General features: G+C 43.7%; 1 protein-coding gene across 1 annotated transcript in view; it reads right to left on the reverse strand.

The window, feature by feature from the left end:
* Nucleotides 1-12,185, reverse strand: part of LOC105368369 (myb-like protein Q) — a 51,038-nt gene that overhangs the window by 20,023 nt on the left and 18,830 nt on the right. The window contains exon 3 of the mRNA XM_011507375.1: nt 6,524-6,668. Within this exon, the coding sequence (XP_011505677.1) occupies nt 6,524-6,668 (145 nt within the window). The remainder of the gene's footprint in view (nt 1-6,523; nt 6,669-12,185) is intronic.

The following is a 12,185-nucleotide window of genomic DNA, read 5'->3' on the forward strand; positions in this document are numbered from 1 at the left end:
AGATAATTAAATAGCGTCGGAGGTGGTGGAGGAGTGGGGATTGGGGAGTGGGGAGTGGGGTACGAGGTGGTTCGAGGGGTTGGGGGGAGGGGGGGCGGGTTTGAAATTCGTCACGCAACTAACGTCGTACGTAATTAACAAAGAACAATATTTTTTTTTTTAAATATTTTCTATTTTGTATTGACGCACGAATTCAGCGTTGCCTCGTTATCACGGGCGGCCAATAAAACTAGGCTATCAATGGTGGTGGCCACACTAAAGCGCGGATCGTCACGTGTTCCTTAGTCACATTGCACGTTAGAATTCAGTAACGTGTGCGTAGTAAGCACATTTTCGTAGATGCTTATTCAGCGTCTTGGGGATCGCGTTTATTTTGATAAGCCAGAGGTCGGTCTTAATGGACGGCGTATTAAATGCAAGGAAATAAAAAGTGGGCGCTGCATTGCCGATTAATTTCACTGTAAATTAATCCTGATTTATTTGAATAATTGTTTGCTTGGCTCGCGCGCGTGTGCGCGCGCGTGCGTGCCGATCGCGCGTGTGTGTCCCCGGATCGTTTGAAAGTAATGCAAAAGGAAAGAAAGAAAGAGTTTGGGCTTTATTTCTCAGTTGTGCAATCTATCGAAACTATTTCCAGAGTGAAATTGCGCGGAGATTATTTTATCTTATCAGCGCGTGAAAGCTGCGACATATCTACGATGTATTTGACTTTGAAATTCGACAGATCGTATTCTCGCGATAAGATAGAAATGTACACGAGCGGACAAAGTGCCCGCCCCTCTTTATTTTTGGATGTTCGTACGGCTTTACAGCATCAGCCCGAATGTATTATTAATGCACGCGATCTCTATATAATGCAGCGATTAAAATTTCGTCCCTTCGCCTCGTGTCTCGACTTTTAATGATTTCCTCCTAATCGGCACTTTGAATCGCAAATTTTTCGGACGGACTTGAATAGAGTGCAAAACAGACTCAAAGATCGAAGCTGAAAGGGGAATATCCCCAGCCATTGAATAATAAAATGTATATTTTGTCAATTTAAAAAGTGAAAAGCCCAACGTGAAGATTTGGGGGAGGGGGAGGGGCTGGTGGAGGGGTTGGTGCGTCGCAAATGATTTACCGTTTCAACTAACGTGGACGATATTTATTCAGCGATGAACGGAAAAGTGTTATGTACATGGCCGTGTTCGGAATTTATGCCGCATATTTTGCGTGCTTAAATTTTTGTAACAGAGGAATATAAAAACAAACATTAAATGTGCTAATTAATTTCTTGTGAACCAAACTTTAAGCAGTGGAAGAAAAAATAAGCGTGATTGTTTTACTGAGTAATTATAATTGCCGGTCAAATCAATCTTTTTTTTTTGTTTTTTTTTTTTTTTGTTTCTTTTGCTTTCTTTTTCTTTTAATCGATGACATTTCAATTTGTACATTAACAAACGAATAAACTGAATGTGAGTTCTAAATAATAAAGCTTAATAAATAGCTAATACGTATAGTTACTAATGATTTGATTTCCATTGATTTCCTGGTTTTCGTTCTACCTTATAAATAAATTATTAACTCGGGTCATCGGCCAAAAAGAAAAAAAAAAGAGAAAAAAAAATAGAAATAATAATAATAAGAAAAATATAGGCGTCAGTCAAAAGGGTAAATAGCAGGCGCTTGAATTTCTCGTCCCTCGACCCACAAACAACACATTAGTCATTAATTAATTTAGATGCAGAATAATCACTATTATTTCAAGAATCGTCGATTCAACTACTCGAAATAACAATAACAATGTGAATGACTAGGACAGCGACAGCAATCTGCAAACACGCGAATCATAATAATCGAAATCGGCCACTGCCTATTATACTTCCTTTCACCGAATAATAATAACATCTTCCTCCCGCGCGTCGACGATTTCCGGTCACCACGGCACACGCACGCCTCTCGACTTTCAAGGTCATGCCCATGTGCCATCGCACGTGTGAACAAAAATGGCAAAATATTGCGAGGGATACTCACTGGGCACCGTTATTATCCCCCACGTGCCTTTCTCTCCTCCTATTTAATTTTTATTCCTTTTTTTTTAATCTTACATTACTAAGGTCGGGAATTTTGCATCTAACACGCGCGACTGGATTCTAATTTGAAATTACATTAGACGTTCAAAGGGGAGCGTTGAAAAACACTGTATTCTATTTTCACATCGTCAGAGCGCTCAACATATTATTGATATAAGGTTTGCACGAGCTGCGATAGAGATAGGTAGGTAGTGAATAGGTAGGTGGGCCCCAACCATCGTAACGTTCTTCTCACTCGTTTCGGCCGATCCGCCACAAACTCCGTTGAAAAGTCTCATATATAGCTTAGGCACATAATACGGAAAAAGCACGCTCGCCGGCACAAATACATAGACGGGCTCACATCTAATAAAAGTGAAAAATGAAAAATCCAGTCGTCGGCCTTTTACTCGACACCATAAATATAAAGGCAACGCTGCGCCTATCCTCATCAATAAGAACACGCAAGGACTCAAAAGCCCAGGCGCAGGTAGATGACGTAAAGGTATGCGTACATGCACATGCACGCATGCGTATCCGCGTGCATACGCGGCCTTTGCACCCCGCTACAGCCTTAAGCCCTAAAGAAGAAAGGGAGAGGGGGGGGGGAGACAGGTTTTGTATTTACGGGTGGTAAAAGGGGCAGGTGCCGGAATCTGCATCGATTTTGCCTCCGTTCTAAAAGTCCGTTTTTCTCTTCCTCTCATTCTCTTTCTCCACCTTCTCCGACCATTGCTTTTGTGTCGACCAGGGACGACTGGCCCTGATTTTTATTATAATTGATTCCGCGCCATTATCTCTCTCTCTCTCTCTCTCTCTCTCTCTCTCTCCCTCTCTCTCTCTCCCTCTCTCTCTCTCTCTCTCTCTCTCTCTCTCTCTCTCTCTCTCTCTTGCTCTCTCCTATCTCATTAATTTTTTTTCTCCCTGCTCGTGAGACTAAAAACGATTGTTTGTTACTCTACCGCGTTATAGAACTAATAATAATAATAATAATGAAAATAATAATAATAATAATAATAATAATAATAATAATAATAATAATAATATTAATAGTAAGGATGAAAAAAACAGAATCGAGCAATGTGATTTTTTTTTTATAAAGGAGCGGTTAGGCTTTTGTAGCGCCAAGATCTTCTTCCTTTATGCAACGGGACACTAAAGTTTCTTTATGGCGAGTAAGAGTATCTATTACAGTGTATCGATTTTTCTTAAGACAGCTTAAAGGATTAAACATCTTTCGTTTTTCTTCTCCCCTCGTGGCATTTAATTCAATTCGGCGAGATTAGTGGCAATATACTATGGAATCTCGTTTAATAATTTCACTTCTATCCCTTACGTAGACGGTAAAAAAATTTCATTTTACATTTAATCTTCTGTAAAGCCTTCGGGAGACCTGAATTAACGTCCCTTCGTAAATAGGTACCAAAACTAACATCCAACTTGGTAAAATATTTCTCACGTTGAATTTAAAAACGGGGCTCTGCTATTTTAGGCAAAGATAACGTATTTAAAAATAAACGTTCGTGAATCGGTAAATACAGCCTTTTACAATTAGCCATTAAAAGCACGAGTATCCATCCACCGAGTTTACTTAGTTTTATTCAAACGAATTTGACAATTTTATGATAAACGTAATTTAGCCTTCGATATTTTTTTCATTGTGTTTCTGAGCCGTCGATTATTTTGGATAACGGAAATGCGGTTGCTAAACTCGCAGTTTCAAGCAACTTTTCAAAAGTGACTGTAACATATAGAGAGAGACGTCAATAAGGAGTGGATTGTCTGTACAGGAAAAATCGAAAGCTCAGAGATGGGAAGAGAGTCGTCTTGAAATTTCTCGCACGTCATTCGAGCTTTGGAATCGTAACGAGCTGATTCGAGAGAACGTCGACAAAGCGAAATTGAAAGGAGTTGGCTCATCCTGTCTGAAAGTGAGACAAACAGATTGAGAGAGTGATAGAGAGAAAGAGAGAGAGAGAGAGAGAGAGAGAGAGAGAGCGAGAAAGAGTTAGGGGTACGTGTTTGTGCGCGTGAGGGAGCTCGAGAAATAGAGAGGGCGTGCAACAATGACTATACAGAATATGCGTGGTGTATGAAGTGTTTTTCTCGTTGCGCGCACAATAACAGATTGCGTCTTACCAACTGCGAAACCGAAAGCGGGAGGGTCGCCATGGCTACCGTAAAAAAGGGTTCAAGCCGACACAATGTCCTGAGAATTGCTTCTTGTCGGAGAAGATAATTGACTCGCCCCTTCTCGCACTTCGTCTTTGATTTTAGACGAAGCCCCAGCACGACAATTTCATCATACGCGAATAATTTTTTGAATAAATGCCTCCGCCTGACAATTCACGAACGAGCCTGTTATCGTGCATCTAAAGCTGTACACGCCGATCGATGAATCCAATCTACGTGAAAAAACATTGGTCGGCATTATATCGAATATTCATTCACGTGGTGTATTCTTTACATTTGTAAAATATAAATAGCGATACATTGCTCATGAGAATCTAAAGGCTAAAAGCAAATAGCGGGGCCTCGGCATTTTCTTATATAAAACTCGTGACTCTATTACGAGAGGCAAAAACATCGCCTATGCCGAATGCTGCATAGATAATTCGCGGCGTCTCGTATTACCGAGTATCACCCGTTCACGAATTAGCAATTATAATTTCCATAAGAGAGAATTAATTCAATGGCCTCAAGAGCCGCGCTCGATAAGATTTATCACACGGCTTTAATACCACGGCTATAGAGACTCGAGACTCGATCGAAGGTCCCCGCGTCGTGCTTTTAATTTTCATAACTACAAACTACGGAAATCACACGTATGTTATCAAGCCACTCAAGCAGCAGCTATTTTCTTTTTTCATTTCTGCCGGATTCGTTGACAATTTACAGCCAATGGCCCAGGATACTTCCGTTCGATCAAATTTTTTGTCATGCCCTCACTAACCCTCGTTCGCCGCCCAAAGGCCAACACTCGAGACGAATATAAATCGTGTCAATTCATTGCTCCAATATGAGCTGTGCTTACATGTTCTCGGACAGATAAAAAAAAAAAAAAAAAAAAAAAAAAAAAAAAAAAAAAGTGATAGGACGGAGAGGGGAGAAGAAGAAGAAGAATATAACAATAAAGTAGCTTTGCGAGACGAGTTTCGACTGAAGCAACGCGACTACATAACGACCATATCGTTCTCTCGATTCTTCAACGTTATTATTCAAATAAACATACTTTACGTGCTTTACCGAGAATTCCGACGTATCCCCAAGCGCTTATTTGACTAAAAAACTACACGCGGGTTTAAACAAAACCTGTCGCTCAGGTGTATACACGAGCGCACCTAACAGTGGTGGTAAGACGACGGTCGCACCAAAAGGAAAAGAAAGAAAAATATTCTATCGTGGAGTCAGCAAATATTAGCGAAGGGAGCATTCATTACCCCTAAAAGCGGTAATAACCTAAACAAGAACAGCGTATACGCGGACAAGCTCAAAGACTATAAGGGGCAGGGGGGAGAGGCTGGGGCAAGGGAACGTAAATGTAAAGAAAGATTATTATTCTTTCTCCTTCTCTTCCTAGCGCCCTCTCACTCCCCTCTGCCCCATGAGACATGAAAGGATTCGTCGTGGCAGGCAGCACGAGAGAAGGTAAAAATAAGAGGCTCGGGTGAGGCGAGAGAGGCGGGAGGGAGCCGGAGAGGCATGCATAATGGGCACGACCGGTGAGGTTAAAGCTGAAAGAAGGTGGAAGGAGAATCGGAGCTCTTCGATGAGCGAGTAACAAAAAGAGAGGAAAAAACGGGGCGGTGATGATGGCGGTAGTGGTTCGGGTGATGTGTGTGCGTGTGTGCGCGCGCGCGCGCGCGCGAGTGGGAAGAAGGGTTGGTGGGTTGGTTGGTCGGAGGGCGGACGGCGGTGGAGGTTGGAGGGTGGTGGATTGGGAGGGAGGTGGAGACAGGGGGGGGGGCGAGCAGAGGACGTAGAGAGAACCTTTTTACACTGGCGCACTTTAGGAGTGGGCTGTCTTGTTTCAGCGGGGGTTATGTAAGTTTGGCCTGCGCCGAGGAACGGCCGATTTGACTGATAATAAATAGCACGGAATTCCGATCGATCTATTGCGGATAATCTGAATTTTCTGGTTTGTGGGGCCTCGGGTGGACGGACGGACGGCCTGTTCACGACAGCTTCCAACTAACTCCGCTATTTCAGCCCCAAACAAATTTCTTACAAATGAGACATCATCGATCGGGCCATATCAGCTAATCGAAGGATATCGACGTCGTTTATGCAAACGAAACGGTTCATCGGGTAAGTGGAGTGTACAAAGTCTGGAGGTGAAAGGGTCGGTCGATACTGGCAGAGAGGCCAAGGGGGAGGCTGGTTCTCCTCCTCGGCAAACCACACGTACTGAACTGTATGACACAAAGGGCGCGCGCGGACACCTCGGTATACCAAGAGTATATGAGACTCACCTTTTGCTGGGCTAGCCTGAGAGACTCCTCGAAGTGCTTGTGTACCGCCTGCTCGGCCGCTCTCTGTTTCTCGATCCTCTCGCGTTCGAGCTTCGCCTCGCGCTCCCGTGACTCCAGCTCCCGCACTTCCGCCTCCCGACGCTCTCTGCAATATCACAAACAAAGGAAAACATTTAGAAGGGGCTCGCTGATCCATGCTCCGCCAATGCTGTCTCTGTCCAATTCGTTAAAATAATCCGGGAGCCGACGTCTTTAAGCTCCAGCGACACTTCGCGCATACGCGACCTCCCGAGGTGCGTGCAACGAAGAGTTCGTGTGGGACGTACGGGTGAGGTAGCAGTGGTCGTAACGATGATTGGCGGGGGGGGGGTGAAGAGAGAAGCTGAAGAGCGTAGGCGAGCCAAACGCATGGAAAATGGAGGAGGAGGAGGAACGCGCTCTCTCTCTCTCTCTCTCTCTCTCTCACCGACGCCGAGGTTTTTCCGGTGGGTCGCGCGTCCGAGGATCGAGAGAGGGCGGGAGGAAGGGAGAGGGAGACAGATAAACATTCATTAACGCTTGCGCAAGTTATTTATACAGTTACGTGGGCCCGCTCGCGTTTATCGCCATAAAAGCGCGGCATATTGCGCATGCGCGTCGCTTCTTGCCGTTGCGAGCGAGTGGCGCTTTTATCGCGCGCGCAATAAGGCAACAACGCGCCATGGGAACGCCGTGGCACGAGAAAGTAATTAAGAGACCGAGAGCGTGCATTGTTACCCGTGTACGCAACCTCGCTGGATACACGCTAATACGTTATTCATTCTTATTAACATTTTCACGTATTGTCGATGTTTTTGCTTTTCTTTCCTTCATCCTTTCTTCTCCACGCCCCCCCCCCCTCATTCTCTCTCTCTCTCTCTCTCTCTCCCTCCTAATATTTCCGTATGAAAGTAAATAGGGGGCAAATTGTTAAATTGCTTTGGGCGACTAGATATTCAAGGTGAAATTATAAAAGTGTAACGCTCGCGGTTGTTGGGTCTGCGCGAAGAAAGTTAAAATAACTATTCTGATGTGGATTTAATAATACAAGAGGCGATAAACTTTGAGATAAAGTCATAAAAATGTCTTGGCCGAGCGGGATTTTTCATTGCAATTGACGACAAACACCTCTGTGCAGCAAAACAGTGACACACTTTACTTGAAATTGTTTGCTACATTTGCGATAAAAATAGAGACAACGGCAATTAGGAAGCTTGAAAAATGCACATCGGCGGATTCATTTTTAGACGCGAGGAATAATAGAATTTCATCGATAATCTCGTCGTCGTACGCAGAACATTAACAAATAACAAAAAATCAAGAAGGCGATAATTTCGATAATCGTCGCGCCTATAAAAAAACGCTCGAGCTCTATTAAAGAGATATTAAGCAGTGTGAAGCTGAATTTCTATCTGAAGAAAAAAAGCTGCGTTGACAAAATGGAGTATCGAAGGTGTATAGGTGGCACGGGAATTCGAGAAAACCGGAATTTAACTGCCACGAGAAAGCGTTCGATTATCGCTAGTTGATTCACCGAGGACGCATTATTAACAGCAGATTATAATCAATGATTTAATAGCGATTAATATTATTTTTATTTCAAGCCCACCTATTAATTTCTTATTACTTCGTTTTCAATGAAATGCCCCTCCCAACCCCAAACCTCTCCCCAGCCACAACGGCTCGCACACACTTTCATTCCGACAGTTGAATATCTCATAATTATCATTTGAAAGAAACTACCACGCCAATGGCGCTCTCCTTACGTAAAACATTAATAATAAGAATAAAGATTAATAAGAATTGGGTCAGTTTTGTTATCGCGACGGGCAAATATCAAAATCATGCAAGCAAATAATGCGTCGAATTTTAATTAAGCCCAGTTTCTTTAAACTCATTCGAATGGCGACCAATTGTAGTCCAAACGATTTATGCAATTAAACAAAATAAAAAATAAAACACGAAAAAGAAAAAAAAGAATAGAAACAAAAAACAAAAAAACATAAATTTTTGATAAAATTAAACATCTTCGTAGTAGTGGAAGGCCCCATAAACGTAGTAGTAACGATTATACGCTCGAAGCATAAATTTATGAAAGGCTCAGGCCCACCGAATTAAATCAATCAAAAGATTCTCCATTCCTCTCCAAGGATTTCACTTGAAATTATCATCACGCACACTTTGCTTATTTCCGCGATCCCAGGCAAAGGCGTTCGGATTTAAGATTTTTGTTCGTCTTCGCTTCTATGCTCGCGCGTTGAATTAAATATTACGAATGCGCCGATTTGTCTGCTATTCCACAATTTTCATTTTAAAGCACCCGTGGGCGTATTCGAAAGTCGAATTTCGCACTGCAACTGGCGAAAAAAAAAAGAAAAAAAAAAAGAAAGAAAGAAAAAAGGAAAAAAAGTTGACTCTCGTTCCGAGCGCTCGTAAGCCATGACGCATCGTCAACAGGTTATTAATACATTTTCAGACAGTTAACCGATTACACGTCCTGACCATTAACGATGACATCGAGCCATTTATTGTAACAGTAAATATATCGGGCATTTTATGAATTTCAATAAGTGCGGCATGGAGGCCACATCCGTAGAGGCACGTTGTCGCTTCCTCTCATCATCGACACCACTACGTTCGCTCGCTCGTTCACTAACAAGACGATTAGTGCATTGTGCAGAAATCGTAAGCGAGATGAGCCGACACAAATTCACTCGGGCCCCGTACGGATGAGTAGCGACTATCGGGGAGACGGGCTGACACGGGGTGAGATGGCCTGATGGCGGGATGATACTCGTGGGGGATTTGGAGAGGGAGGGAGAAGGAGAAAAGGGATACGGTGCGCAAAGCCTTTTTTGGGCTCGCGGACTCCTCCCGTCGGTCCGGTTTCACCGCAGCGGCAGGACCGCATTTTTCAGAAAGTCGCTCGTCGTATATACCTGTCCCGCGAACGCTTCTCCTGCTCGTAGATACCAAGACAGGTCGTATTGCCCCTCCCTCTCTCACCGTCTCCCGTCAGCCCACATCCCACATCCCACGGCGATGATCGTGTGCCGTTTCTCCCGGTTATACACATGTGGAATCAGTTATTAGCTGGACCGATCAAGTTTTTGTTTGTCTAACTCTTTTTCTTCTTCGTTAAACTTTCATGAACCGTTTTGGCGTTTTTATAATCTTGACGATATCGAAGCCTCTCGCTCGCGATGGAGATCGCCGAAACGATGACATTGATGAGAGTCGACAGGTGAGATGAAAATAGAAGAATGGAAGGAGATGAAAGGAAGAAAAGGAGGACGCGACGACTAGATACTAAGTTAGATGGATGCATTAGCCTTTCTATTTGAATCGAGACTAGGGGGACGACGGTGCCCCCTCCTCCATCCTGCCCGCAGACAGCAGGGCTTCCTGCCATTAATTATCTACCCTGGCCAATCTCAATCTCTAGACAAAGATCTAACTGCACAATGCGTACTTTCTCTCTCTCTCTCTCTCTCTCTCTCTCTCTCTCTCTCTCTCTCTCTGTGTGTGTGTTGCTATAGATGGTGCTCCTTATGGAAAATCAGTAGGCAGCGCAAAATTGGCGATTCGATTGTCGATACTAGGGATCTCTTTGTTACTCATCTACGCATCTATTATCCTGCCGAAGAGAAGAGAGTAATTTATAGGCCAGCCGAGCCTCCTATGCGCGCTGAGAAAATTTATATTTTTAAATATACTGTCTAGGGCATCGTCGATCTTGCCAAAACTGTTATAAATCCAATTAATTGTAAGATCACATTTGAAATATCAGCTTACTCGGTTATTGTCTTAGTTGAGCCAAGCGTGAGCCAAGCGTGAGCCAAGCCATCTCCCCCCTCCGCCGTCCCTCATTAACATGCAAATAAGTTCGAATGAAAATTATTCTTTCTTCTCGTGTTTTTTCTTCTATTCAAATTGGTTTTCACGCGCGTCAGTTTTAATTATATCAGCAAGGTCTCGGTAGCAGCTTTATTGGCACTGTAAAACACGCTACTAGCCGCACAATAATAATTACGTCAGTGTAACTTGGAATTCATGTACTCGTTATCAATTGACATTTCTCAGCGGTGTGTAACGCACCAACAAACTACGAAATCCCAGCGCAAAAACTTAAAAGGTCCAGCAATAAAAATTTTTGCATTTTCATTTTGGGATTTCGTTGACATTCGAGATCCCTGAGCTCCCACCTAGATAAGCACATATATACGCTCGTGTACACGTCTCATGTACGACTAAACTTTCCCCTTCTTTGTCCGTTATTGTGTCCCGACGGCTTTTCAAATCTGATCTCACGCGGAGTTACGCCTATGTTAGATACGCATCGGAGATCGTGTCTGTCACCCCCTTCCCCTCCCGCCGCACACCCCGCACGCCGCTCCTCTTGATTCTTCATTCTCGTGATCAGCGAGTTGACGAGAAACGGGTCTGTGGCTTTTTCAACGGATGAATGATTAACAGCGTGTAATGCGTCGTTTTATTTTTCAGCCCAATATCTTCAATCGTTCGTAATTAATTATTCCGAGCGAGAGATTACGCAACCAGCACTTTTCATGTTTTTCTTCAGGTACATTCATCTTCACGACAGTTTCAGTATGCGCCTCAAAAGGAACTCGTTATCTCCTTAATTAGCATTAATTATTCATTGAGCTAGCACGATGCAAGAACCTCGGAATTCGCATTTGAATTACTCAGTTTTCATAAAATAATGTTTGCATGGCCGTGCACAGGTGGCAAGGCCTCCTTCCATTCCCAACTCTTATCCCCGACGCCCCGTATAATTAAAACGTAACTGGCTTTATATACGAACGGGCGCGACCATTATTAGGACCTACGGATAAGCTCGATTAGAAATTTTTCCTTTCTGCGCGCGCAAATAGAAAAGGTCGGAATAGAATCAGTTTTTGCCATTGTGAATTCACTCGCGCGAATTAGCATCGTTGTGTCGGGCGCATGCGCTCGGCTCCCATTGTTTGCCAAGTCGGCGATGATGATTCAACCGAAAGTTCATTCACGATTTGCACGCCGACGAAACTTTCGCGCACGTGCATCACCGGGAGTCTGATTTATCGATCCTCAAGGTCGACCCAGTCTTCCTTCCTCCGAAGATGAAAGAAAATCAATTGAAACAAATGGGTATCGTTCTCCCCTCGCTCCACCCTACCTTCCACGAGATGAATCATCGGCTCCAGTGTTATTCAATTGCATGCGTATTTATAAGTGCGTTTGTTATTTACTTTTAAGCTACGCGCACACGACGAGGTTCTTGACCTCAATGTCGCACAGAAGAGCCGCGCTATGAAGGCTTTCGTTATTTCAATAAAGTCCCGATCGCAATACGGAAAGGGAAATCGTATTGGAAAAAGCCACTCGTGAAACGTTCAAAGCGATGATTTTCCTCGGGCATTGTAGGCGTCCGCCGGAGTGCATAATCCTCTGGGTAGGCGAGTGACGAAAGGTGTCAGTCATTTGCGTCAGTGACGAAACGTCGACGGATGCACGGGAGATGCGCAAAAAAAGTAACGTGAATTGCCTACAATGTATACCGAGCCAGGATAATCCACGCTTCCTTCCTTTCCTCTCTCTCTCTCTCTCTCTCTCTCTCTCTCTCTCTCTCTCTCTCTCTCTC

This window comes from Ceratosolen solmsi, unplaced genomic scaffold (assembly GCF_000503995.2).
Source record: "Ceratosolen solmsi marchali unplaced genomic scaffold, CerSol_1.0 scaffold6, whole genome shotgun sequence".
In the NCBI taxonomy this organism is placed as follows: domain Eukaryota; kingdom Metazoa; phylum Arthropoda; class Insecta; order Hymenoptera; family Agaonidae; genus Ceratosolen; species Ceratosolen solmsi.